Source organism: Scyliorhinus canicula, chromosome 8, assembly GCF_902713615.1.
Source record: "Scyliorhinus canicula chromosome 8, sScyCan1.1, whole genome shotgun sequence".
Lineage (NCBI taxonomy): Eukaryota > Metazoa > Chordata > Chondrichthyes > Carcharhiniformes > Scyliorhinidae > Scyliorhinus > Scyliorhinus canicula.
The window spans coordinates 158,916,795-158,943,189 of record NC_052153.1 but is presented as its reverse complement, the minus strand read 5'-3'; the positions used below and the strand labels follow the sequence as shown (position 1 = coordinate 158,943,189).

At 44.3% G+C, this 26,395-nt stretch overlaps 1 protein-coding gene across 3 annotated transcripts in view; it reads left to right on the top strand.

Annotated features, from left to right (window-relative positions):
* Nucleotides 1-26,395, top strand: part of ap3b1a (adaptor related protein complex 3 subunit beta 1a) — a 358,394-nt gene that overhangs the window by 169,498 nt on the left and 162,501 nt on the right. For all 3 annotated transcript variants that reach the window (XR_005461652.1, XM_038805547.1, XM_038805548.1), the window contains exons 14-18: nt 1,322-1,431; nt 11,508-11,684; nt 15,159-15,345; nt 19,959-20,089; nt 25,287-25,389. Coding sequence is in view for 2 of the 3 variants with exons in the window: in XM_038805547.1 (XP_038661475.1) it covers nt 1,322-1,431; nt 11,508-11,684; nt 15,159-15,345; nt 19,959-20,089; nt 25,287-25,389 (708 nt within the window). In the remaining variant the exon portion in view is untranslated. The remainder of the gene's footprint in view (nt 1-1,321; nt 1,432-11,507; nt 11,685-15,158; nt 15,346-19,958; nt 20,090-25,286; nt 25,390-26,395) is intronic.

Sequence of the window (26,395 nt, the reverse complement as noted above, 5' to 3'; positions counted from 1 at the left end):
CTCTAAATTGTTGCAACATGTAAGGAGGCTATTCAGCCTGTCGTGTCTGTGCTGGCTCTGTGAAGGAGAAATTCTCCTAGTATCCTGCCTTCTCCCTATAACCTTGCACATTCTTTGTTTCTCATAATCTAGTTCCCTCTTGAATGCCTCGATTGACCTTGCCTCCACCACACTCTCAGGCAGCACACTCCACATCTTAACCACTCGCCCTGGGTAAAAGCTTATCCTCATGTCTCCGGTGCTTTTGCCAATAACCTTAAATCTTCTATCTAAGCAATTTTAGTTGCAATTCACTGCAAGTTCTCTTGATGCTCTCTTTGCTCAACTCTTATTATTTTTATTATTATTATTATTATAATAAATTCTCCTTGCCTCCCCTTGTTTTTGACACTGACCCACTCTCTTTCAAACTCTTTCAAAATCCTTGTTTATTCAAGTAGGACCACCGTTTTCCTTATATCTTTGGGAAGCTGCTTGCTTGCATTTTTCTTAAGTGATTATCAATGCAAGTTATTGTATGTGAGTTCCTCAGTATTCCACCCAACGTGGTGTTTTTGCTCTTAATACATTGAGCATTTTGTGTCGTTTCAAACGGTTCATCACACTTGATGCAAGATGTATAGTGCAATCATGCCAAACTCTTACTCCATTTTTCCACAGGTAGGTCAATATTTAGAAGAGGTAGCCGAGTACTATTGCACTGCATGTATCACTTTTAGTATGAGTACAGAAGGTGCAAGACAAGCTTTTAAAATCCCATTTACATTGATAGAACATAACTTTTTTAGCTCCAGATATTTCACTGCTCTAACCAAACGAAGTTTGTGTAATTTTTTAAGTGTGGGCCTGCTTTCCTGAATGCGAGATGAAACTATTGCTTTCTTATTTTCTTCCTCTGGTGGAAGAATTGAATGGGCATTCAGATATCAACAGTCTACTATGACGCAACAAGAATCAAATATGTGACCACACCATTTTGCCTATCTGTGCTCACCCTATGAGCAAAGCAACTCTTCCAACTTCAGAACAACTATGATGGGTTTCCTCTCATCCTAGTGATTGTCCTCAGTGGCTTTCGTTCCTGATTAAATATCGAGAAAATATGCAGGTCTAAAATTTGCTAAAGTTTGGAAATGAATCACGTCGATAAATGTTATTTTGAAAATACAAATTGCAGCAATATTGTTAGCCCAATTGCGTTTCGCCACCTCAAGCAAAATGTGATGGGTCACGAGCAGTGCTACTGGCCTTATGGTAGTAAATTGGTCACTGATTTTATTGAAGCCTGGTTTTATGTCAAAAATTACTTTTCATTCCACAGAAAATGTTGTTGCAGAAAGTGTAGTTGTCATTAAGAAGCTACTCCAGACACAACCATCACAGCACAGTGAAATTATCAAACATATGGCCAAGCTCCTAAGCAATATTACAGTAAGTATAAATTACACAATATTGTCAAAGGAGAACAGATGTGTTCATTTTAGCTGCTAATAACTTGAGTGTTCTCATGAATATTCTTTTTTTATCACTGACTTATTGTTCCAATGCATTCCCCCACTTATACACCTTTTGGCGAAACGGCGATATATTTGAAACTCTTTCCTGATTGTAAACTCAACAGATTTCAATGTATTGTAACATATGCTATTAATTCAGATGTATGCTATACCCTGGCGTTGCCAGTGCTTGTGATTTTATTCATGGTTTATTGACTTTTGTATTTTTGTCTCAATGTATGATTGATTCATGGGGGTTGCAGAGAGAGAGAATCTCAACCCCATTTCCTCTCATCCTAGTGATATATTTTAACATAAACGTAAAATCAAAAAATGAAATTATTGACAATTCAGTGGTCTTTTGTGCTCGAATGTCCAACTTACATTGAAATATATGAAAAACTGGAGAGGGGACCCAATACCTCCCAAGAATCAGAAGAAAATGTGTTGCATTGGTCCACAGGGCTGCGATAAAAATTCTATTCAATGCCGTTAAACCATCCACTCCGATCTACTCCTTCAACCCCATCCCCATGTGAATGGGATAACCTGGGAATGGGATATTTATTAATTCAAAACATTAGTCAAGGTCATTTGGATCATCTAGACTCAACACCCCCAGACTCTAACTTCCCAAGCATAACGGCCAATCCAATCACATTTTGTAATGTCTCCATTTTTTTTGATTGTATTCTATTTAACAGATCATTTCAAATCTTTATCCTTCATATTTATCGCTTTTATGCAATGAAAAAAATTCTCATAGCCTACAAATTTACTTTGAAGAAATTATATTTTAAACCTTCTGGTCCAATATTGCTGGCTTGATTCAATATTGTGTTTAATTGTATTGCATCATTTAATATTCTATATTTGACATTGCCCTTTTATAGACTTGAGTTTCTCTAATCTTAAGCACATTTAATACTTGGAATCAATACTACAGCTGTTTTTAATACTACTTCAAAATCACATGTTTTTTTTTTAATAAACAATTTTATTGAGGTAGTTTTTGGCTTTATAAACAGTTACAGACATCATCAGAAAGGAAGCAAAAAAGGCAAAAATGTGCAAACATCCACGTACTTTCAATACTTCCATCATACCGTATTGCACAAGCCCGCTCCCCTCCCACCCGTACTACCCGCCATATTTTCCCTCCTACTCTACTCTACCCCCCCCCCCCCCCTGCTGACGCTCACTCTCCCGCAAAGAAGTCAATAAATGGTTGCCACCTCCGGGTGAACCCCTGCACAGATCCCCTCAAGGCGAACTTAATTTTTTCCATCCCCAGGAAACTTGACATGTCCGCAAGCCACCACTCAGTCTTCGGGGGCTTTGAGTCCCTCCACGCCAATAATATTCGTCGCCGGGCTATCAGGGAAGCAAAGGCCAGCACATCGGCCGCTTTCTCCCCCTGGACGCCCGGGTCTTCCGAAACCCCAAAAATTGCCACCCCTGGACTCATCACCACCCTTGTTTTTAGCACCTGGGACATGACCCCCGCAAATCCCTCCCAGTACCCCCTCAGCTCAGGGCATGCCCAAAACATGTGCACATGGTTCGCTGGTCCTCCCGCGCACCTAGCGCATTTGTCCTCTATCCCGAAAAATTTGCTCATCCGAGCCACCGTCATATGGGCCCGGTGAACGACCTTAAATTGGATCAGCCCGAGCCTTGCACATGTCGCAGTCGAGTTTACCCTACTCAGGGCCTCTGCCCACAGCCCATCCTCCATTTCCCCGCCTAGCTCCTCCTCCCATTTAAGTTTCAGTTCCTCTGTCTGGGACCCTTCCTCCCTCATGAGCACCTTATAAATACCCGAGACTCTACCCTCCCCTTCGTCCCTCCCAGAGACTATTCTGTCTAGGATCCCCATTGGCGGGAGGCGCGGGAAAGATGGGACCTGTCTACGAACAAAGTCCCGCAGCTGTAGGTATCTAAAATCATTTCCCCCTACCAACCCAAATTTCTCCTCCAAGCTCCTCAAACTCGCGAAGCTCCCTTCCAGGAACATATCACCCACCCTTCCCGCCCCTGCTCGCCGCCATACTCGGAACCCCCCATCCATACTGCCGGGGGCAAACCGATGGTTGTCGCAGATTGGCGCCCAGACAGACGCCCCCATCTCCCCCACATGCCTCCTCCACTGGCCCCATATCCGCAGGGTCGCCACCACTACCGGGCTGGTGGTGTACTTGGCCGGCGGCAGCGGTAGAGGAGCCGTGACCAGGGCTTCCAAACTGGAGCCCCTGCACGAAGCCGCCTCCACTCGCTCCCAAATAGACCCCGTACCCACCATCCACTTCCTTATCATAGCGATGTTGGCCGCCCAGTAATAATTGACCAAACTCGGCAACGCCAGCCCCCCCTCGCTGCGGTTCCTCTCCAACATTGCCTTCTTCACCCGCGGAGACTTTCCCGCCCAGACAAAGCTCATGATCAGCCCGTTAACTCTTTTGAAGAAGGACTGTGGGATAAAGATCGGGAGGCACTGAAAAATAAACAAAAATCGAGGGAGGATTGTCATCTTTACAGTCTGCACCCTCCCTGCCAGCGACAGCGGGAGTGCATCCCATCTCCGAAACTCTCCCTTCATTTGCTCCACCACCCTGGCCAAATTTAACTTATGCAGCCTGCCCCAGTCTCGTGCCACCTGGATTCCCAAATACCGGAAATTTTCCTCAACTAACCTAAACGGTAGCCCTCTCAATCTGTTCTCCTGGCCCCTTGCCTGTACCACAAACATTTCACTCTTGACCGTATTTAATTTGTATCCTGAGAACTGGCCGAACTCCCTCAGCATTCCCAGTATAGTTCCCATCCCGGCCACTGGGTCCGACACGTACAGGAGCAGGTCGTCTGCGTAAAGAGAAACCCTATGTTCAACCCCGCCCCTCACCATCCCCTTCCAACCCTCTGCGGCTCTCAGCGCAATCGCCAGCGGCTCTATGGCCAGCGCAAACAGCAGCGGGGAGAGCGGGCAGCCCTGCCTGGTCCCTCGGTACAACCTAAAGTACTCCGACACTTCTCTGTTGGTCCTGACGCTGGCCCTCGGGGCCTGATATAATAATTTGATCCAATCCACCAATCCCTCCCCGAACCCAAACCGTCCGAGCACCTCCCATAGATATTCCCACTCCACCCGGTCAAAGGCCTTCTCGGCGTCCATAGCCACCACTACCTCCACCTCTCTACCCGCCGGGGGCATCATTATCACATTGAGCAATCTCCTCAGATTGGCCGCCAGCTGCCTACCTTTCACGAACCCCGTTTGATCCTCCCCAATCACCTCCGGTACACAGTCCTCCATTCTACCCGCCAGTACCTTTGCCAGGAGCTTGGCATCTACATTAATCAGGGAGATTGGCCTGTAGGACCCGCACACCTCCGGGTCTTTACCCTGCTTTAATATCAGAGATATGGTGGCTTGTGACATCGTCGGCGGCAGGGTCCCTCTGTCCCTTGCCTCATTGAAAACCCTCGCCAAGACCGGGCCCACCAGCTCAGAGAACTTCCTATAAAACTCTACTGGGTATCCATCCGGCCCCGGGGACTTCCCCGACTGCATGGCCTTTAGGCCCCCCAATACCTCCTCTACTCTAATCGGGGCCCCCAGCTCTTCCACTCGCCCCCCCCCCCCAACTGTTGGGAATGTTAACCCATCCAGAAACCTTTTCATCCCCTCCGGTTCTTCTGGCGGCTCCGAAGTATACAGCTTACGATAGAAGTCCCGGAATACCCTATTCAATTCTGCCGGATCCTCCACTTTGTGCCCCCCCTCGTCCCTCACTCTACCTATTTCCCTGGCCGCCTCCCTCCTCCTAAGTTGCTGCGCTAACAGTCTGCTAGCCTTTTCCCCATACTCGTACACCACTCCCCTCGCCTTCCTAAGCTGTTCCACGGCCCTGCTCGTGGATAGTGCCCCCAGTTCCGCCTGTAGCCTCTGCCTTTCCCTGAGTAAAACCTCCCCCGGGGACTCCGCGTGCTCTTCATCTATCCGGCCCATTTCCCTGACCAATCTATCCATCTCTGCCCGGTCTGCCTTGGCTCTATGGGCCCCAATTGAAATCAGCTCCCCCCGCACTACTGCCTTTAGCGCCTCCCACACGGTCGCCGCTGAGACCTCCCCAGTGTCATTCACCTGCAGGTAATTTTTTATACATTTCCGAAGCCTCTCGCAGATCCCCTCCTCCGACAGCAGTCCCACATCTAGCCTCCATTGCGGGCGTTGATAACTCGTTCCCCCGAACTGCAGGTCCACCCAATGTGGGGCATGGTCTGAAATGGTAATTGCTGAGTATTCCGTGTTCTTTACCTCCCCCCTACAGTCCCTGCTTAGCACAAAGAAATCTATCCTGGAATATACTTTGTGGACGTGCGAGTAGAACGAGTAGCCCCTTCCTGTTGGCTGTCCCTCCCTCCAGGGGTCCACTGCCCCCATTTGCTCCATAAACCCTTTCAGCTCCCTTGCCATTGCTGAGAGTCTACCCGTTCTGGGACACGACCGATCCAAAGTCGGGTCAAGGACCATGCTAAAGTCCCCTCCCATTATTAGCCTGCGAGAATCCAAGTCCGGGATCTTCCCCAGCACTCTTTTAATGAAGTCTACGTCATCCCAGTTCGGGGCATATATATTCACCAGCACCACTCTTCTCCCCTCCAGCCTGCCCCGTACCATCAGGTATCTGCCCCCCCTGTCTGCGGATATGCCCTCTGCCTCAAATTGCACACGCTTGTTGATCATGATTGCCACCCCTCTGGACTTCGAGTCCAAGTCCGAGTGGAAGACCTGGCTAATCCAGCCCTTCCTTAGCCTGGTCTGGTCTGACACTTTCAGATGTGTCTCCTGCAACATAATTACGTCCGCCCTCAGGGCCCGCAAGTGCGCGAACACCCGCGCCCTCTTAACCGGCCCATTCAGTCCCTTGACGTTCCAGGTGATCAGCCTGGTCGGGGGGCACATCCCACCCCCCCCACCCCGCCGGTCAGCCATAGCCTTTCTCGGGCCGGCCCCTGACCCGTGCGTCGCGCCCTTCCTGGCCCGCCCTATAGCTGCCTCCACCCTCGACCTCCTTTCCAGTGCCTATTTCAAGTCCCTCTCCCGTCAGCAGAACAACCCCCCCCTCCCCTAACCCCATCCCCCGATACCCCCACCCCTGCCATCTACTGGCTATAGCTTTCCCCCCCATCTGACTTCCTTGACTAGCCAATCTGCTAGCCCGGTGACTCAACACTCCGGCGCCTTCCTGTCCCATTCCCCTTGTTTCCCCGCCCTCCTCCCCACCCACTGGGGCAAGCCGGCTCCAGTGTCTTCCGCGAGCTGCACAAAAAGCCCAAACAGAAAAAAAAAAAGGGAAAAAACATAGAAAAAAGAGAAAAAGCACATAAATGTCCATGAACAAAGGAAAGAGTCTCAAATGTTCCGTTTGGCCCCATTGGCCCAGCAAACCGTTGAGCAGCAGTCCAGGCACATTCGGCGTTCCTCCCCACAGAAATCCTCGGGCCCTAACTCGCGTCCTTGGGGCCTCCTTTCGGGACCATCCCCAGGTCCCTCACAAAATCCATCGCTTCTTCGGGCTCGGAAAAGTAGTGGTGTTGACCCTGGTGCGTGACCCATAGCCGAGCTGGGAACAGCAGACCAAACTTCACGTGCTTCTTGAACAGCACCTCCTTGACATTCCTAAAGGCTGCTCGCCGCCGAGCCACCTCCTGGCTTAGGTCCTGATAGATGCGGAGCACACTGTTATTCCACGTGCTGCTCCTGGCGCTCTTTGCCCACTGCAGCACCCGCTCCTTGTCCACGAACCTGTGGAACCTAATCACCATCGGGCGGGGGGGTCCGCCCAGCCGCCCCTGCCTTGCCTGCACCTTGTGTGCCCCCTCCAGCTCCAGCGGTCGCGGAAAGGCTTCGGCCCCCATCAGCTGCTTCAGCAGGTCTGCTACAAACGCTGCAGCATCAGCTCCCTCCGCCCCCTCTGGGAGGCCGACCATCCTCAGATTGTTCCTGCGGACTCTATTCTCCAGCTCCTCCACTCTGTCCAGCAGTCTTCTCTGCCGCACTTTCAGGCCGTCCACTTCTAGCGCTGCAACCGTTTGCGCATCCGCCTGCTCCTCCACCGCTTCTCCCAGCTCCTTAACTTTAACATCCTGGGCGTCCAGCCTCTGGTTCAGCTGATCCACCGCTTTCTGGATTGGGTCCAAGCTGTCCCGCTTCAGCGCTTCAAAACTGGACTTCATTACCTGGAGCATGTTATCCAGCGCCAGCTGGATTGCTGAGTCCGGGTTCCGTGTGTCCGCCATCTTAGGTCCCAGGTAATTTTCTTCCAGTCCTTGTCTCTGTCCCTTTTTCTCCTTCTTCTTCTGCTTTCTGGAATCCCGCTGTTCCATATGCCACAGCCCGCTCCTCAGCGCCTCCGCTGCCGCTTTCCTTCGCCCAGCTCCTTCAATTTTACCTCTTGGGCATCTGAAGTGGGTCCAAGATGTCCCTCCTCAGCAACTCCAAACTTTTTCTTTTTCCCTTTGTCCTGGAGGAAGGAAGGTCCGTGGGTCCGCCATCTTACCCTGCAGGTCAGCTTCCTCCTTTCCTCCGTCTCTCTCTCCTTCTTCCTCACCTGCTGGCCTCCCACACTTACATCATCTGCAGCCCGCTCTCCTCCTCTGTTCCAGGCAGCCTTTCTGCCGCCTCCGTAGTCCCGCTATCGCGGGGAAACAGCTGTTCCAGCCGGCCGGAGTGAGAGCCCACCGAATGTGCGGCTCACTCGGACATCGCCGCCACCGGAAGTCCAAAATCACATGTTTATAGTGCAGTGATTTAAGAAACATGGACATCCAAATTTCCCCCTTCCTGCCATTGAAGAAAATATTTTGGTTTATCTTTTTCAGATTCCTCCCTTCCCCACATTGAAATCCATCCCCACAGTTTTGTCCACTTGATTAATTTGCCCCTTTGCCTTTGTAACTTCCAGTTTTCATCCATGCATCTTAGTGCCTTCTATCCTGGCACCATCTTCAAACTTGTATATATAACTCCATCTTCTTTCTTCCATGTTTGGTATGTGGGGTGGTGTGTGGTGTTGCGTATGTGCATATAAAATAAAAGCAAAGGCACAACTCCAGATCTCTGCGGAGCACCATGTTACATCCCAACAATCAGGATACATGTTTGTTCAAAATATGGTAATAGCTGTTTGCTTCCAGTCTGGTGGAACATCAGTGCTTAAAGACCCCTTTGTAAAGAGCCTGGGTCGCCTTTGTGCTATCTGACCAAGGGGCTTTTGTAAGTCCCTTTAGCTTACCAAGTATTTCTATCATGCTGACTTCAAAATCCTATTGGATGTCAACCGTGCTTTTCCTTCGTACTATTACTTGGTTCATTTTTTAATGTATTTTTATGGAATTTTCATATTTTTACAAATATCGCAACAAAACAAAGGAAAAACAATAAATAGTTATCAATGCCAGACAGGTACAGCACAGAACATTTACAAGTATTCTAACAAACAAGACCAGGTGAGTTAGGAACAATGGGGTGAATTCGTCGTTTGGGAGATGATGTTCTCCCGCCGGAGGAGAATTGTAACCAACTTACGATCCCCTGTTGAGGGCAAATAATAATAATAACCTTTATTGTCACAAGAAGGCTTGCATTAACACTGAAATGAAGTCACTGTGAAAATCCCCTGGTCACCATATTCCTGCGCCTGTTCAGGTACAGAGGGAGAATTTAAAATGTCTAAATTACCTAACAGCACGTCCTTCGGGACTTGTGGGAGGAAACAAACTCTGACTGAGGGAGAACGTGCACTCTCCACACAGGCAGTGACCCAATTCGGGAATTGAACCTGGGACCCTGGAGCTGTGAAGCAACTGTGCTGACAAATGTGCTACTGTGCCACAATTAGGATGTAATTCTATGACCCTTGCAATGCAAATTTATGCATGGCGCAGAAGACAAGGGATTCCCACTATCGGAACACCATTTTGAGCGGGCAGCACGGTAACAAAGTCTCACCCCATCCCTCTCCCCACCCCCGGCACCACAGATCAGCCCCGAACCGGAACCTCTCCCACCGACCCCCTCAACACCGCAAAGCAGCCTCGTAACTCCAGATTGCCTGGGTGCCACCCGCCATTCCCCCAGCACTAAGTGCACTCCAATCACTCTGGCATGTGATTGCAATGCAATTGCCTCTCTTAGACAGGTGGCCCCTGCAGGGCGGGGGTGAGGGGCGCAATTTAGTCAGCCGGCCCCTGCGGGGGACGGGTGCCCCTTAGTCAGGCGGTCCCTGCGGGGTGGGGGGGTCCCTTTATTCAGGCGGCCCTTGGGGGGGGGGGGGGGGTGTCCCTTTAGTCAGGCGGTCCTTACGGGGGTGGGGGGTCCCATTGGTCAGGCTGTGAGGGTGGTATGGATCCCTTTGGCTAGGGGTTATCTCTCCAGAATCACTCGTCAAGGATTCTCTGTGAGGATCCCTCTAGTTAGGGGGTCTCTGTAGGGAGGGTTCCTTCAGTTCGGTGGTCGTTAGTTGGGGGGGAGGGGACATGCTGTCCTCAGTCACAATGAGGACAAACTAACCATTAACCTAATCTAACCGTAACCCCAACCATCCACCCCCTCTCTGGTCTGGCCTTGCTCATCTTCCTTCTAAGCGATACGAGGGGGAGACAACAAGAAGCACTCCCCTTCTTTCACCACAAGGATTATCAGACATCATTTCGGGTTAAGATCGTGCACAAATCCCACATTCAACATTCGATTCAATATGATATGAACTTATTAAATCAGGATCATCACCGTTTTGGCCATCACATCCAAATTATACATTTCCCTGTAGGAGGAAACAAAATTGACAACATCAAGCAGGCAACATAATGATTAACAAGGAACAATGTCCAAGATAATGGCCGAGATTCAGAATAATGACTTCTTTAAAGTCTGTCGCGGCCGTTGGGCACTACTTCCTGCAATCGGGAACGCTGCGGCCGATGGCTCCGCGACACTCCCGACACTCGCCCGCGACCCACCCTGACTTTGAAAATGACTGCTCTAATGTATAAACTTCCTCGTGCACCCCCGTGGCTGCCACAAAGAAATCCACAACTCTGAAAATTGAGCCCTGACAACCTGTACCATTGCTGAGATTTTCAGCCAGATCAACATCTTTGTTGGCTGCCATCATCTGTTGATGCACCTAGCACTGTCAGGGCTGGAGACCACTCAATAGCAACTATGTCAGTGCAAGCTGGCCCTCTCCAGCCACCACGAACAAAAGAGGATTTAAACATTCTATCTCGGCTCTTTCATGGAAAGATACCGGCCAAACACCTCTCAGGATATTGCATAAGTAATGTAAACCAAGAAAAGACAAAGAAATGTGCACTTGAAAAGATGGACTAAAAGATGAGCAGAGCCAGAGGTTGTGAAGATCCAGCTGCACTTGTGCACACATGTACAAGTTGAGGAGAAATGTTTGAATACCTATCCCACAGTGCCCCAATGCACTTGGGGACTAGGCCTAATTTCTGAAGTTTAAAACATAATTGGTAGTATGGGTTGTTTTCATACTTCCTTCATTTAAAAAAAAAAAATCCTGACCCAGGTAATCTCGCATCTAAATTGTTTTTAAAATAGTTAATGTTTTGGATGTTTTAGAGAACTTGAGAGTTCTCATTGCTTTTTTAATCTTAAGGTATTGAATTTTTCTTATTGTTCCGCTTCTCCTATGTGAACATGTTCCTTGGTTACATGCGGTTCAACAGAATGCTGTATAATTTTCATGACTGTTATCAGAGTATTCAAATAACTCAGCAATTTTGTTCCAACTTAATTGCTGCACGTATAACTTCAAAAATGTTCTGTATTAATGTATCCTAATTAGGCTTTATGCCAAACAACTTGAAAAATTCTTTCTTAAATAATTGAATCATTTATTGAGTTTTAACATTTAACCTTCTCTCTGTCTCTGTGTGTATGTCTCTCTCTTCTCTCTCGCTCACTCTGTCTCTCTCAAGGTATCCATGGCTCGAGCAAGCATCCTTTGGCTGATAGGCGAATACTGTGAACGCGTACCAAAGATTGCACCAGATGTTCTGAGGAAAGTGGCAAAGAATTTTACAAATGAAGAGGAGATAGTGAAACTACAAATTCTTAATCTTGGAGCTAAACTCTACTTAACAAATCCCAAGCAGGTGAGAAATCAACAAAAATGTAGCTTTTTTTTCCTCCACATTCATTCAAGATTTACGATTGGCTTGCATTCTTGATGGTATGTTTTAAACTTACTGTGTATGTTTTTTCTTAATTTGCCATTTGCCTACAAGTTTTTCCAAAGATAAAGGGAGCAAATGGAGATAGAATGTTAAACATTTTAAGTTTGAGTTGATTCCTTTTTATTGCTGGGCAGCATTGAATTATTAATCTTTTGACCAGAGTTCCTCAAATGTTAATGTTCCATTTTTGTGAGTAAAATAACTTCTTCATCTCGTTATGTATGAATAGTGAATGAACGTGCAAGAGAATTTGCAAATGTGTGAAACATTGCTGAGAGTCTTTGGGAGAATATATGACATGTGGAAAGAATGGCCTTGATGGGTGAAATGGTTTTCTCTGGCTCATGGCCTTTATGGTAGCATGATTCAAAATTAGTCATCTGCTGCTGAGCAAAGGGAGAAAGTTATGCTAATTAACAACTGCAAATACATAAGTGCAAATAAACCTTTGTCCATTTTATCTAGGGGATCTGTTTTTGGCTGTTTTGTGAATTTTAGAGCCTGTATTTATAAACTTGTCTCTTGGAAATTAACTAGTTTCCTTATTGCAGGTAGACAAAGGTCACAGATCTATTAATTGTTACCTAGAACATAGAACATTACAGCGCAGTACAGGCCATTCGGCCCTCGATGTTGCACCGACCTGTGAAACCACTCTAAAGCCCATCTACACTATTCCCTTATCATCCATATATCAATCCAATGACCATTTGAATGCCCTTAGTGTTGGCGAGTCCACTACTGTTGCAGGCAGGGCATTCCACGCCCTTACTACTCTCTGAGTAAAGAACCTACCTCTGACATTTGTCCTATATCTATCTCCCCTCAATTTAAAGCTATGTCCCCTCGTGCTAGACATCACCATCCGAGGAAAAAGGCTGTCACTGTCCACCCTATCTAATCCTTTGATCATCTTGTATGCCTCAATTAAGTCAGCTCTTAACCTTCTTCTCTCTAACGAAAACAGCCTCAAGTCCCTCAGCCTTCCCTCATAAGATCTTCCCTCCATACCAGGCAACATTCTGGTAAATCTCCTCTGCACCCTTTCCAATGCTTCCACATCCTATAATGCGGCGACCAGAATTGCACGCAATGCTCTAAATGCGGCTGCACCAGAGTTTTGTACAGCTGCAACATGACCTCATGGCTCCAAAACTCAATCCCTCTACCAATAAAAGCTAACACACCGCACACCTTCTTAACAACCCTCTCAACCTGGGTGGCAACTTTCAGGGATCTATGTACATGGACACCGAGATCTCTCTGCTCATCCACACTACCAAGAATCTTACCATTAGCCCAGTACTCTGTCTTCCTGTTATTTCTTCCAAATTATATAACCCTTTATCTGTGGGTCCATGCATGAAGAAACATATAAAACTGTGTAGGATGTTGGTGAGACCACATCTGGAATATTATGCCCAATTTTGGTCTCCTTATTTGAGAAAGGCTGTAGTGGCATTGGAGGCAGTTCAGAGCAGGTTCACCAAATGGATTCCAGGGATGAAAGGGTTGACGTAAGAGGAGAGATTAAACAGTTTGGGTTTATACTGGCTGGAGTTTAGAAGGGTGAGAGGGGATCTTGTTGAGGTATACAAAATTCAAAATGGGTTGATAAAGTAAACGTAGACCAAATGTTCCCCCTTGTAGGTCAATCTAGAATGAGAGTTCACGATATAAGTTGAGAGGCGGTATATTTAGAACTGAGATGAGGAGGAACGACTTCTCGCGGAGGATGGTGAATTTGTGGAACTCACTGCCCCATAGTGTGGCGGAGTTTGTGTCATTAAATGTTTTCAAGAAGGAGATAGATATATTTCTGGTTTTAAAAATGGGTTGAAGGGATATGGGGAACAGATAGGGAGGTAGATTTGAGACCTGGAAACGATCAGCCATGATCTGATAGAATGGCCGAGCAGGCTCGAGGGGCTGAATTGCCTAATTTTGCTCCTAATTCCTATGTTTCTAAACAGTCTGCATCTTTCTATACCAAAACATTCTACTGCTGAAATGTTCTACTTCGATATGAATGTTTAAAATAGACTTAATTCAGAATCTCTTTCCAAATTTGAAACATGGTACACTCCTACCAGAACATGCCACTTGTTATATGCTTGGGCCCAAAGTATAAAAATGAAAGAATGCTGAGTAGATGCAAAGTCTCAGAACATGGCATTAATTGGCAAGCTTTACGATTTAAATTAAACTGAAGTTGATGAAGGAAATGTCACACACGGGCTGCTTTTCTGCATTTGGGGTTGTAGGATTGAGGGAAGACGCTTCAGTATATTAAACACTATATTACGCATGACCTGCGATTGTTTAATTTCTGCATAACGGAAAAGTATTTTATTTCCCAATGCTAATACTTGTGCTTGGAGTTATTTATAGCTAATTGTATACATTAGTGACTTGAAATTGGGGATGACCGAAAACTTGTTTCATGAAATCATGATCTCCCCCCCCCCCCCCCCCCCCCCCAGTCATTAGCGCAAGTATAAATGTTAAGAAAACCTGATAATTATCAGTACTTTGATTATTCATATTATCCCTTTACTATCATTAGCAGTAAGTGATCAAAAATGTAGGGACAAATGCTCCTGGATTGCTAAAACATAATTTTACAAGAATGTCCCTCATAAGTTTGTAAATCTGTTTGTAGTTACAAATAGTAGTATTAGAGGATAAGATCTGAGTGGAATGGCAGTACGGCGATTTTCTCTCTGAAACACTAGTAATCGTCAACTGAATCTGTGACACTGGAGTCACTTATCTTGGTTGTAGAGGGCATCAGCAGCTAGTTACCCTGCGATAGGAATGGCTAAATACATTGCAAATAATTTGCAATAATACAGTTCACTGATTCATATGGCTTAGTTAATGGTTCATAATTCAGTGAGCGGCAGCTAAGTGCATTCGAGCTCTGGGCACGGCACATGCTTTGGGGCAGTGTTGCATCATAAAGATAACCTCTTTGGTAGAAATGTGCCTAGCCTAATATCATCTGATATGTTGATGTCCTGCATATTTTTCAGATTAAGTTTTGAGTGCTATGTTTTTAGTTGTATTTCTACATTCATTATCCTCACGTAGACTCTTCACCAGCTTTGCCATATATGATTATTTTTTAATGATGCCTTTCTTTCCACTTCAGCAGTTTAATAATCTAGCGCCTGGCTTCTTCTCAGGATTCAGCATTCACCTACTCAGCACAGATGAGGACATGTGTCTTAGCTAAAATTTCATTTGCTGCCTTTGGAATGTGTATTCCCAGGGGAGCCACATTTGTTGGTCATGACCATTCATTTTTATTACAGCTCTGAATATGTTTATTCAGAGTTATCAATAATCATAAATAACATGTATTATTTTCTTGTTTTGTTTTGCCAACAGACAAAATTGCTTATGCAGTACATATTAAATGTAGCCAAGTATGATCAGAACTACGACATTAGAGATCGTACAAGATTTATCAAGCAGCTGATAGTTCCAAATGAGAAGAGTGGAGCTTTAAGCAAGTATGCTAAGAAAATATTCCTTGTTCAAAAGCCAGCACCAATCCTCGAATCTCCATTTAAAGGTACTTTATAAGAATAATATCATCTTATTTCAAGCTCGGGTTTTGTGCATTGTAATTGATGAGATAGGGTTGCTGCACAATGTTAAGGGAAAGCATTTCCATTATCATGCAATCTACTCATGAATACAATGAAATCCAAAAAAGTTGCTGTTTTTCACTTGGTGTGTTGATGGGCTATTTGACTGCGGGGATCAGTGCTGCTGAGCCAATTTTATTTTCCCGATGTGTAGCACATGTCAGCTATTTTAGTGAAGTTGGGATTATAAAATCTGGAGACATAACACTGATGAGATGCTTGAAGATAAATTGCAACCTGTATTCGGACATTAGTAATATGGGAATTTTTTTCTAACATTAAAAAAAATCAGTGAAAGATTCCTTCCTAAGTATATAAACTGAAAATTATTTTATAAGATGGGTTCACGTTAGGGAGGCACTTTGGCCCATGTGTCTTCTTTCCAGGGTACCAATTATAACTGCTTTGCTTACAACACGGAGTTGTTTTGATTTGGGCTAAATTTTGGTAGCCATTAACTACCGCATATATCTGTGATCCCCTGAGGCAAAAAATAGCTTATCAAGTTGTTGCTTTTCCCTTTGACATCAGGGCACAGCATCATTATGCTCCTGTGTGGTCCATCTGGGGTCAGGGTGACTTCTTTTAATCATGCAACTAGGATTTAATGCTACGTTCTAGTACAGTTTGGCTACACCAGCATATCATTTTAGCACAGTCTCTCAAGGTTTGAAATCAGTACATGTGGACATACAAAGTAACATCCGTATCATTTTCCTTCACTCGATTACATTTCCTAATCCCCCCCCTATTTGAATCATGAAACTCAAGATGTCAGCCTGAAATTTGTTACGGTGTGATATTGACTCCGGGTGTCACCAGTAGAAAAGTGGTGCACCAAAAATTTCTAATGGTGAGGTTACACCAGTGAGCATAGCTGTGGTTTCTCGGTTGTCAAAGTAAAACTCCATTGCAATGTGACGTGACTTGGGCGTGGAGGTGTTTAAAGTAGATGCTTGAAAGTTCAACCAGTATCCAGGGCCAAGCATAGATTTATCTGAGGGCAGTTCTCGTATCTCTGGTTAGTTCACAGCACACCCACTGACTTGTTGTCGGTGTATAAACAACATGGCCAATGCGATCGCAGTCTATAACCGCAGTGGTATTTCTGATTTAGCAAGATGTAAATGTGCATCCACATTCACAACAATCTATGTTAAATATTAAGAAAAATAAATAGGGTGGTAAGTTGTTGCTTTTATGTTGCATCACCGAGCCAAGACACTGTCAGAAATGTGTCACTAAATAATAAGAAAAAGGTCTAGTGGGAGCAACAATATTATTTCTTGATTTAAATAGTAAACTGTAATTGTGATTATACGTAAAGAGCATTCTGCAATGGTCCAAGTGACTGTGGTGAACTTAATTTTGCTGCTGATTTTAATGCAGGACATAGCTGTGATAATTAGCAGTTCAATTTTTCAGTGAGGAACATCACAAAAGTGTGAGGATGTTTTCTACTATAATTTCTGCTATAATTTCCTACGCCATAATAATGGCCCACATTTCATGGCTAGTGGCAAAGAACTGGTGCTCGCCATTGCCCACAAAGATCTAGTGATCACTGTGGTGTGAATTTCACCTTTGTTGACGTTAATCTAATTCTGGTGGCAGCTATTGGGGATCTCTGGCATACAATCACTGTGATGTCATCAGGCAGGCTAAGCAACCAATTATATTGAAGAATTCTCACCAATCGCAATCCAGGAAGTAATTTTTCAAATAATTTTACAGAAAACAAAATAAAGATTGGGACATGCAAATGGGAATAAGTTAGAAGCTGAAATATCCCAATCCTTTTAAACAAAATATTTTTAAAATCTCTGATTTTTCTGACATGGCATGAAAAATATGTTCATCCACAAATATAAAATTAGATTTTCGTACCCAGAGAGGTCGTTCAGGATTAATTATGACTGAAGAAACCATTTAATAACCAAGATACACCTCATTCAATAAGGTATAACTTTTTGAAGGAACTTAGCAACAAGATTAATATAATAAATCCAAGTTCAGGTAAAATCGCAGATTTCTAATTGATTTCCAGCCGCAATGACTTCAGCGCGTCTTGTAGAAGAGTGGGAGTAATTGACACCAACTTTTGGTCCTTTGTATTTAATGGCACTCACGGCAGTCAGTTGTTGCTGTTGGTTTCACAATGATAGTGTACAATGTGTGCTGGAAAATACTGACAGTTACACCGCCATTTTCTTTTGCTCTTTCTTGGGATGTGCGCGTCACTGGCAATGCCAGGATTTGTTGCTCATCCCTGGTTTCCCTTGAGAAGGTGATGCCGAACTGTCTTCTTTAACCCCTGCAGTTCATCTTGTGTCGGTCCAGCGATAGTGCTGTTCAATTAGGAAGAGGTTCCAGGGTTTTGGGCCAGTGACAGCAAAGGAAGGGAGATATAGTTGAGATCAGTATAGTTACCATCCATAGTTAGGATGGTGTGTGGCTTGGAGGGTAACTTGCAGGCGGTGGTGTTCCCGTGTGCCTGCCATCTTTGTCCTTCTAGGTGGTAAAGGTCAAGGGTTTGGAAGGTGTTGAAGGAGCCCTCACAAATGGAAACTCCATCTGTCCTTCACTGCAATAATTTGACTTTCCTCCTTATACCCTGTAGCTGGTTAACATGCATGCAGTTTACCTATAACTTGAGAAAGGAATAGTTGTTCTTCAGTATGGCATAGGCATGGCTGTAAATCAGTTCATCATTGTTGCCGTCTTATCAGCTCACTCTTTAACATATTAATGCAAAATATTGCTAAACTTTTGAGTAAAAACACTTAAACACACTGATGGTCTAAATGCATGCGTGAATCTGGGGTATTATCTTTGTTTTACATTCTATCATCTTCAAAGATGAGGATTCTTTTGCGAAAGCACATCTGCATGAAGTGATTTGAAAAATGATTATTTGGTTATTCTAAGCATACTATGAATTTCACCTAGTTATCGGGATAATATCATAAGTCCAAGTTCAGATAAAATCACAGATTTCTAATTGGTTTCCAGCTGCAATGACTTCAGTGCATCTTGAAGAAGAGTGGGAGAAACTTGACATTTTGCTCACTTTTGACATTTTGAAGTTTGGTGACACAGTGGTTCGCACTACTGTCTCACTGCGCCAGGGACCTGGGTTCAATTCCATCCTTGGGTGACTGTCTGTGTGGAGTTTGCCTGTTCTCCCAGTGTCTGTGTGGGTTTTCCAGTTTCCTCCCACAGTCCAAAGATGTGCAGGTTCGGTGGTTAACCATGCTAAATTGCCCGTAATGTCCAAAAGGATGGTGGGATTGTGGGGTTGCAGAGATAGGGTGCGGGAGTGAGCCTTGGTAGGGTGCTCATTCGTAAGGTCAGTGCAAACGCAACGGGCCAAATGGCCTCCTTCACTTTAGGGATTCTATGATTCTGTGATTCTATGATAAGTGAAAGGACTCTGAGAAATTTGGGTCTGACCTATATTTTTCAATGTGAAGGAAACATCAAGCCAAATACCAGTAATCTTTTGCTGTTCCACCCAAACTCTCATTCCCTTCTCTCAATTTTTCACCCCATGTTTTCCAGGACCTTAAGAGCAACTTCCCATCACTGCCAACTCCACTCCCAAGTATTACTGCGTTGCAGTTCCTGCAGCCAGCCTGCCTTCCTGATACCTGTTCGCTGTCTTCCTCCTCCCTGTCCCAGGCAACAAAGTTAAATTGATGTTTAATAGTAATTAACACCACGGATTTACAATTTCCACTCAATTACGCACATAATTATGGAATTAAAGTGCAAATATCTCTCACTCCTACCGTACTCAGTAATAACGCAGTTTGACTTTGAATCATTGAACCTAATCATAGATTGTACATTACATGGAGTTTGATGGCATATGCTCCAATTTACATTATACAATGTCTTAGAAAATCCACTAGTCTTTATTGTCTTCAGTTGTATTTTCTTATTGTCTTCCCATATGACAATCCTCTGAGTTTGGATCATATTAGCGGGATTCAAATCTCGATAGCCCTAATCAAACTAAAATGAAGAGGATTCTGTATTTTTATATTTTGTAAGTTTGCCTTCAGTTCTTCAATTTTATATGGTATCTATCTTCAAAACCTGAAAACTATTGCAAAGTAGTTTTTTGGCATTAATGCATTTCCATTTATATTGCTGTTAAGTACAAAAAGAAAACGGGAAACTGTTCGGTTGGTAGCAAAACAGTATTAAAATTCTGAATGAGTTTTGTAGCACGACATGTATACGGATTGTTTAACTGTGCTGTCATTCTTAATATTCACACCAAAGTAATTTTTAGAGGAGCTGCATTTCGCAGCAACACCTCCAAACACACTGAATGATTAGCTTTTTTATTGACCATTATAGGTGAGATTATTGTAATCTATGGTCTGAAATCAGATTTCTGACCTATGAGGAATCATCTCTCGTTTTTATTTATACTGTGACATTTGAGATAATTCAGTACCAATTATTGTTGGTGCTGATTAAGACTCCGTGACATAAAGCCATTTTTTTCCTATTTTTTATTCAACAGATAGGGATCGTTTCCAACTGAGCACATTATCGCACACGCTTAATACCAAAGCAAGTGGGTATCTAGAGCTTCCAGACTGGCCGCAAACAGCCCCTGACCCTTCCGTGCGAAATGTGGAAGTCATTCAGCCAGTATGAAATTTTATTTAACTGATTCTCTTCCCCCCCCCCCCCCCCCCTCCCCCCCCGTTTTGTAAATGGGAGGGAGACGAGGAAATTATGTGTAACAGAAAATGTTGTTTATTTTGTAACAAAATGGCTTGATTAACAAACTTGTCTAAATAAAGTGTCTTCTTGGAAGGCATGAAATGCAGAAATATATTTACAAACCAGTCAAATGCTTTAGTCTGTGGAATTGGATGTTTACAAATTTGAAAAATCTCAATAATTGTTCAGTAGATATGTGTGTATAAGCAAGGGCGGCACGTAGTGCAGTGGTTAGCACTGCTATCTCATGCCGCCGAGGTCCCAGGTTCGAATCCTGGCCCTGGGTCGCTGTCCATGTGGAGTTTGCACATTCTCCCCGTGTCTGTGTGGGTCTCATCCCCAAACCCAAAGTGCAGGGTAGGTGGATTGGCCATGCTAAATTGTCCCTTAATTGGGGAAAAAAAAGAATTGGGTACTCAAATTGTATTTTTATTTTTTTAAATGTGTGTATAAGCATTGAATTAATTTATAGACTGCAACTTGAATAAGTTCAAAGTTCTGACCCTATTTTCGTGTAACATTTAGCAATCTGCAATTGTTTTATTGTCGTAATAGTTTTTTTCTTCAATTTTGTACGAAATCCTTTGATTATTTTGAAGCAGCGGTTGCTATAAGTGAAATTATTTCTATTTTAACTGCCCATCCATAAATGTTGCCATATAACATCACTAACATATCTTAGTCAACTTTAAGTGATGTCTTTCAATGGTCAACATGGAATCCAGGTGGCCCATACATTTTAGCTCCTCTCTCGGTCTCCAAATGTAGGCCCTCTTGACCTCCCCATCTCTCTCTCCTCTCCTCATGTTTTCTCCCCAAGATCCATCAGCCACTGCCCTATAACATGTAATATGCAACTAAGATTCAGTTCACTGTAGAATCACAGAATTGTTACAGCGCAGAAGCAAGCATTTGGCCCATCTTGTCTGCACCAGCTCTCCAAATGAGCATTTCCTCTTCATTCTCCTGCTTTGTCCCCATAACCTTGCAGGATGTTTCTTTTTAAATAATCATTCGACTCACACTTTAATGTAGATAAGTTAAATGTTAGAAAAGAACAATAAAATATTCTTGAGTCATGAAATGAAAATATTCAGGCTTTTCTATAGAGTCAATATTTCATACTATGCATACATTAAATGATGGTATCATGTATATATGCCCTTGATGGATATATGGGCAAAGATCATTTTCCTTGAGCATTTGAACTTGCATTTTGCTGATCATCCAATAAACTACTGAATTACACCCATAACATGAGAAATAGGAACAGAGGGCACCATACAGCCTCTCTAATCTGCTCTGCCATTCGGGGTGACCGTGGCTGATCTTATGCCTCAACTGTTTTTATTATGTACCTATGCCCATAAAACTTCATTTTTGTAAGTTTTGGTTTATTATTGTACCATTTACTGAAAGCAATTTACCCAAAAATCACTCAAACTAAACATTTTATTTAGTAATTTACTTGCTGATTATTCGTGTTGTCATCTTCCCACTTATACACTCTTCTCTTTGCTATGTGGAATTGTAATGGAACAAGGTCCTTGCATATTATGTGGCGTGCTTCTGAATTTTGTAAATTAAAATTTCCATGACAGTGTCCAGGGTTAGAAGGATTGGCTGATGGTCAATTCTAAAGCCACTATTTTTGTACCACTGATTTTTGCACCACTTTTACTCTGCTACCACATTAACTCTTGCTGTTGTACCAATCGTCTCTCGTACCACTTCACTGAAGTGACCATTATTGCAAGATGAGTTTTGACAGGGAGTGTTAGCAGGCGATTGCAATAAGGAAGAAACCGAACCTTTTCTGATGTCCAGGTATATTTATTTCTAAAAGTTCCTGGAAGACAATTAGAAGCAGGAGTCCTAGCTAATATGGGGGGGGTTTAAACTAATTCAGCAGGGGCATGGGAACCTGGATTGTAGTTTTGGGGTACGGGAGATTGAGAGTATAGAGGTCAGGAGCACAGATTTGACTTCACAGGAGGGTGCCAGTGTTCAGGTAGGTGGTTTGAAGTGTGTCTACTTCAATGCCAGGAGTATACGAAATAAGGTAGGGGAACTGGCAGCATGGGTTGGTACCTGGGACTTCGATGTTGTGGCCATTTCAGAGACATGGATAGAGCAGGGACAGGAATGGTTGTTGCAGGTTCTGGGGTTTAGGTGTTTTAGTAAGCTCAGAGAAGGGGGCAAAAGAGGGGGAGGTGTGGCGCTGCTAGTCAAGGACAGTATTACGGTGGCGGAAAGGATGCTAGATGGGGACTCTTCTTCCGAGGTAGTATGGGCTGAGGTTAGAAACAGGAACGGAGAGGTCACCCTGTTGGGCGTTTTCTATAGGCCACCTAATAGTTCTAGGGATGTAGAGGAAAGGATGGCGAAGATGATTCTGGAAAAGAGCGAAAGTAACAGGGTAATTGTTATGGGAGACTTTAACTTTCCAAATATTGACTGGAAAAGATATAGTTCGAGTACATTAGATGGGTCGTTCTTTGTACAATGTGTGCAGGAGGGTTTCCTGACACAATATGTTGACAGGCCAACTAGAGGTGAGGCCACATTGGATTTGGTTTTGGGTAATGAACCAAGCCAGGTGTTAGATCTGGAGGTAGGTGAGCACATTGGAAACAGTGACCACAATTCGGTGACCTTTACGTTAGTGATGGAAAGGGATAAGTATACCCCGCAGGGCAAGAGTTATAGCTGGGGGAAGGGCAATTATGATGCCATTAGACATGACTTAGGATGTGTAGATTGGAGAAGTAGGCTGCAAGGGTTGGGCACACTGGATATGTGGAGCTTGTTCAAGGAACAGCTATTGCATGTTCTTGATAAGTACGTACCAGTCAGGCAAGGAGGAAGGGGTCGAGCGAGGGAACCGTGGTTTACCAAAGAAGTGGAATCTCTTGTTAAGAGGAAGAAGGAGGCCTATGTGAAGATGAGGCGTGAAGTTTCAGTTGGGGCGCTTGATAGTTACAAGGAAGCGAGGAAGGATCTAAAGAGAGAGCTAAGACGAGCAAGGAGGGGACATGAGAAATCTTTGGCAGGTAGGATCAAGGAAAACCCAAAAGCTTTCTATAGGTATGTCAGGAATAAAAGAATGACTAGGGTAAGAGTAGGGCCAGTCAAGGACAGTGGTGGGAAGTTGTGTGTGGAGGCTGAGGAGATAAGCGAGATACTAAATGAATACTTTTCGTCAGTATTCACTCAGGAAAAAGATAATGTGGAGGAGAATGCTGAATAGATGGCATTGAGGTGCGTAGGGAAGAAGTGTTGGCAATTCTGGACAAGGTGAAAATAGATAAGTCCCCGGGGCCTGATGGGAATTATCCTAGGATTCTCTGGGAAGCCAGGGAAGAGATTTCTGAGCCTTTGGCTTTGATTTTTATGTCATCAATGGCTACAGGAATAGTGCCAGAGGACTGGAGGATAGCAAATGTGGTCCCTTTGTTCAAGAAGGGGAGTAGAGATAACCCCGGTAACTATAGGCCGGTAAGCCTCACGTCTGTTGTGGGTAAAGTCTTGGAGAGGATTATAAGAGATACGATTTATAATCATCTAGATAGGAATAATATGATTAGGGATAGTCAGCATGGTTTTGTGAAGGGTAGGTCATGCCTCACAAACCTTATTGAGTTCTTTGAGAAGGTGACTGAACAGGTAGACGAGGGTAGAGCAGTTGATGTGGTGTATATGGATTTCAGTAAAGCGTTTGATAAGGTCCCCACGGTCGTCTATTGCAGAAAATACGGAGGCTGGGGATTGAGGGTGATTTAGAGATGTGGATCAGAAATTGGCTAGTTGAAAGAAGACAGAGGGTGGTGGTTGATGGCAAATGTTCAGAATGGAGTTCAGTTATTTGTGGTGTACCACAAGGATCTGTTCTGGGGCCGTTGCTGTTTGTCATTTTTATAAATGACCTAGAGGAGGGCACAGAAGGTTGGGTGAGTAAATTTGCAGACGACACTAAAGTCGGTGGAGTTGTAGACAGTGTGGAAGGATGTTGCAGGTTACAGAGGGACATAGATAAGCTGCAGAGCTGGGCTGAGAGGTGGCAAATGGAGTTTAATGTAGAGAAGTGTGAGGTGATTCACTTTGGAAAGAATAACAGGAATGCGGAATATTTGGCTAATGGTAAAATTCTTAGCAGTGTGGATGAGCAGAGGGATCTCGGTGTCCATGTACATAGATCCCTGAAAGTTGCCACCCAGGTTGATAGGGTTGTGAAGAAGGCCTATGGTGTGTTGGCCTTTATTGGTAGAGGGATTGAGTTCCGGAGCCATGAGGTCATGTTGCAGCTGTACAAAACTCTGGTACGGCCGCATTTGGAGTATTGCGTACAGTTCTGGTCGCCTCATTATAGGAAGGACGTGGAAGCTTTGGAACGGGTGCAGAGGAGATTTACCAGGATGTTGCCTGTTATGGAGGGAAAATCTTATGAGGAAAGGCTGATGGACTTGAGGTTGTTTTCGTTAGAGAGAAGAAGGTTAAGAGGTGACTTAATAGTCATACAAAATGATCAGAGGGTTAGATAGGGTGGACAGTGAGAGCCTTCTCCCGCGGATGGAGGTGGCTAGCACGAGGGGGACATAGCCTTAAATTGAGGGGTAATAGATATAGGACAGACGTCAGAGGTTTTTTACGCAAAGAGTGGTGAGGCCGTGGAATGCCCTACCTGCAACAGTAGTGAACTCGCCAACATTGAGGGCATTTAAAAGTTTATTGGATAAGCATATGGATGATAATGGCATAGTGTAGGTTAGATGGCCTTTAGTTTTTGACTTCCCATGTCGGTGCAACATCGTGGGCCGAAGGGCCTGTACTGCGCTGTATCGTTCTATGTTCTATGTTCTAATATGTTGCTTTGTATCTCCAGCAACAGTTATTGGATAGTGGCTAGCAGCAGGGAATCTTGACTAATCTTCATTTCCTTTTCCTCCTACCCTCCACCGACTCCTGCTTGCCTGTCCTCCCTTCATCTTCTTTGCCTCCCCATCTTCTCTCATCTCCTTTACTTTTTTCTCTCTCTCACTTTTGGTCATTTAAATTACTTCTAGTACATTTTTGGATATTTTTCTTTGTTTAAAATCAGAACTATCGGTGTGCTTGTTTACAGGTTGAAGAACAGCTGATGCCAGTAGGTAAACTAAAAGGAAAGAAAGACAATTTGGGGGGCAAGTTTTACTCTGATTCTGAGGAGAAGGAAGAATCCAGCAAAAGTGAGTGTGCACTGAGAGAGATTGGAAACATAGAATTATAAATGTTTTTCAACATTAGATGCATGTCTCATTCATGGAATATGGATTTTCATATCTCTGCGTGAGGTCATTCTTTTGGAGCTACTTTCATGCAAGTCTCCAGAGTTTAAAATGCAAAACTATGTACATATCTGTCACCGTCAGCCAGTGCCCTCATGTGACCATAGGAACTTTCTCACCACCTCTGCCCTTGCAATGGTGCACAAGTGCTGATCCAATAAAATGTAAAATATCCCACAATAAACTTGTAAGAAGATAACAAACAAATAACAGTCTCAGTGTCTTTGACTATGCAGCTATGACACTGAGTTGTGCTTTAATCTTTGCATCTGAGCAACCTTGTGTCCAGCTCTCTCCTATTCCTCACCACAACATCAACTGAGCATCCAACTCAGTACAAATTAGTACAGTTTTAATCCATATCATAGAACAATACAGCACAGAACAGGCCCTTCGACCCTCAATGTTGTGCCGAGCATTGTCCGAAACCAAGATCAAGCTATCCTACTCCCTGTCATTCTGGTGTGCTCCATGTTTTGGGGGGGGGGGGGGGGGGGGGGGGGTGCGCAGCACGGTGGCGCAGTGGGTTAGCCCTGCTGCCTCACGGCGCTGGGGTCCCAGTTTCAATCCCGGCTCTGGGTCACTGTCTCTGTGGAGTTTGCACATTCTCCCCGTGTTTGCGTGGGTTTCACCCCCACAACCCAAAAGCTGTGCAGGGTAGGTGGATTGGCTATGCTAAATTGCCCCTTAATTGGAAGAAATAAATTGGGTACTCTAAATTTTTTTTTAAATGAAGGTGTTTGGGTACAAGCTATTTCATATTATTAAAACATTTATTACACTATTACTGGTGGTGACCTCCTTTCTTTTGATCTTTGTGGTTATGTTTGGGTAGTTTCTTATACATTGGAACTATGACTACAGTGAAATCAAAGAATGTTTATTTTAGCTAACCGTGGGTTAATAA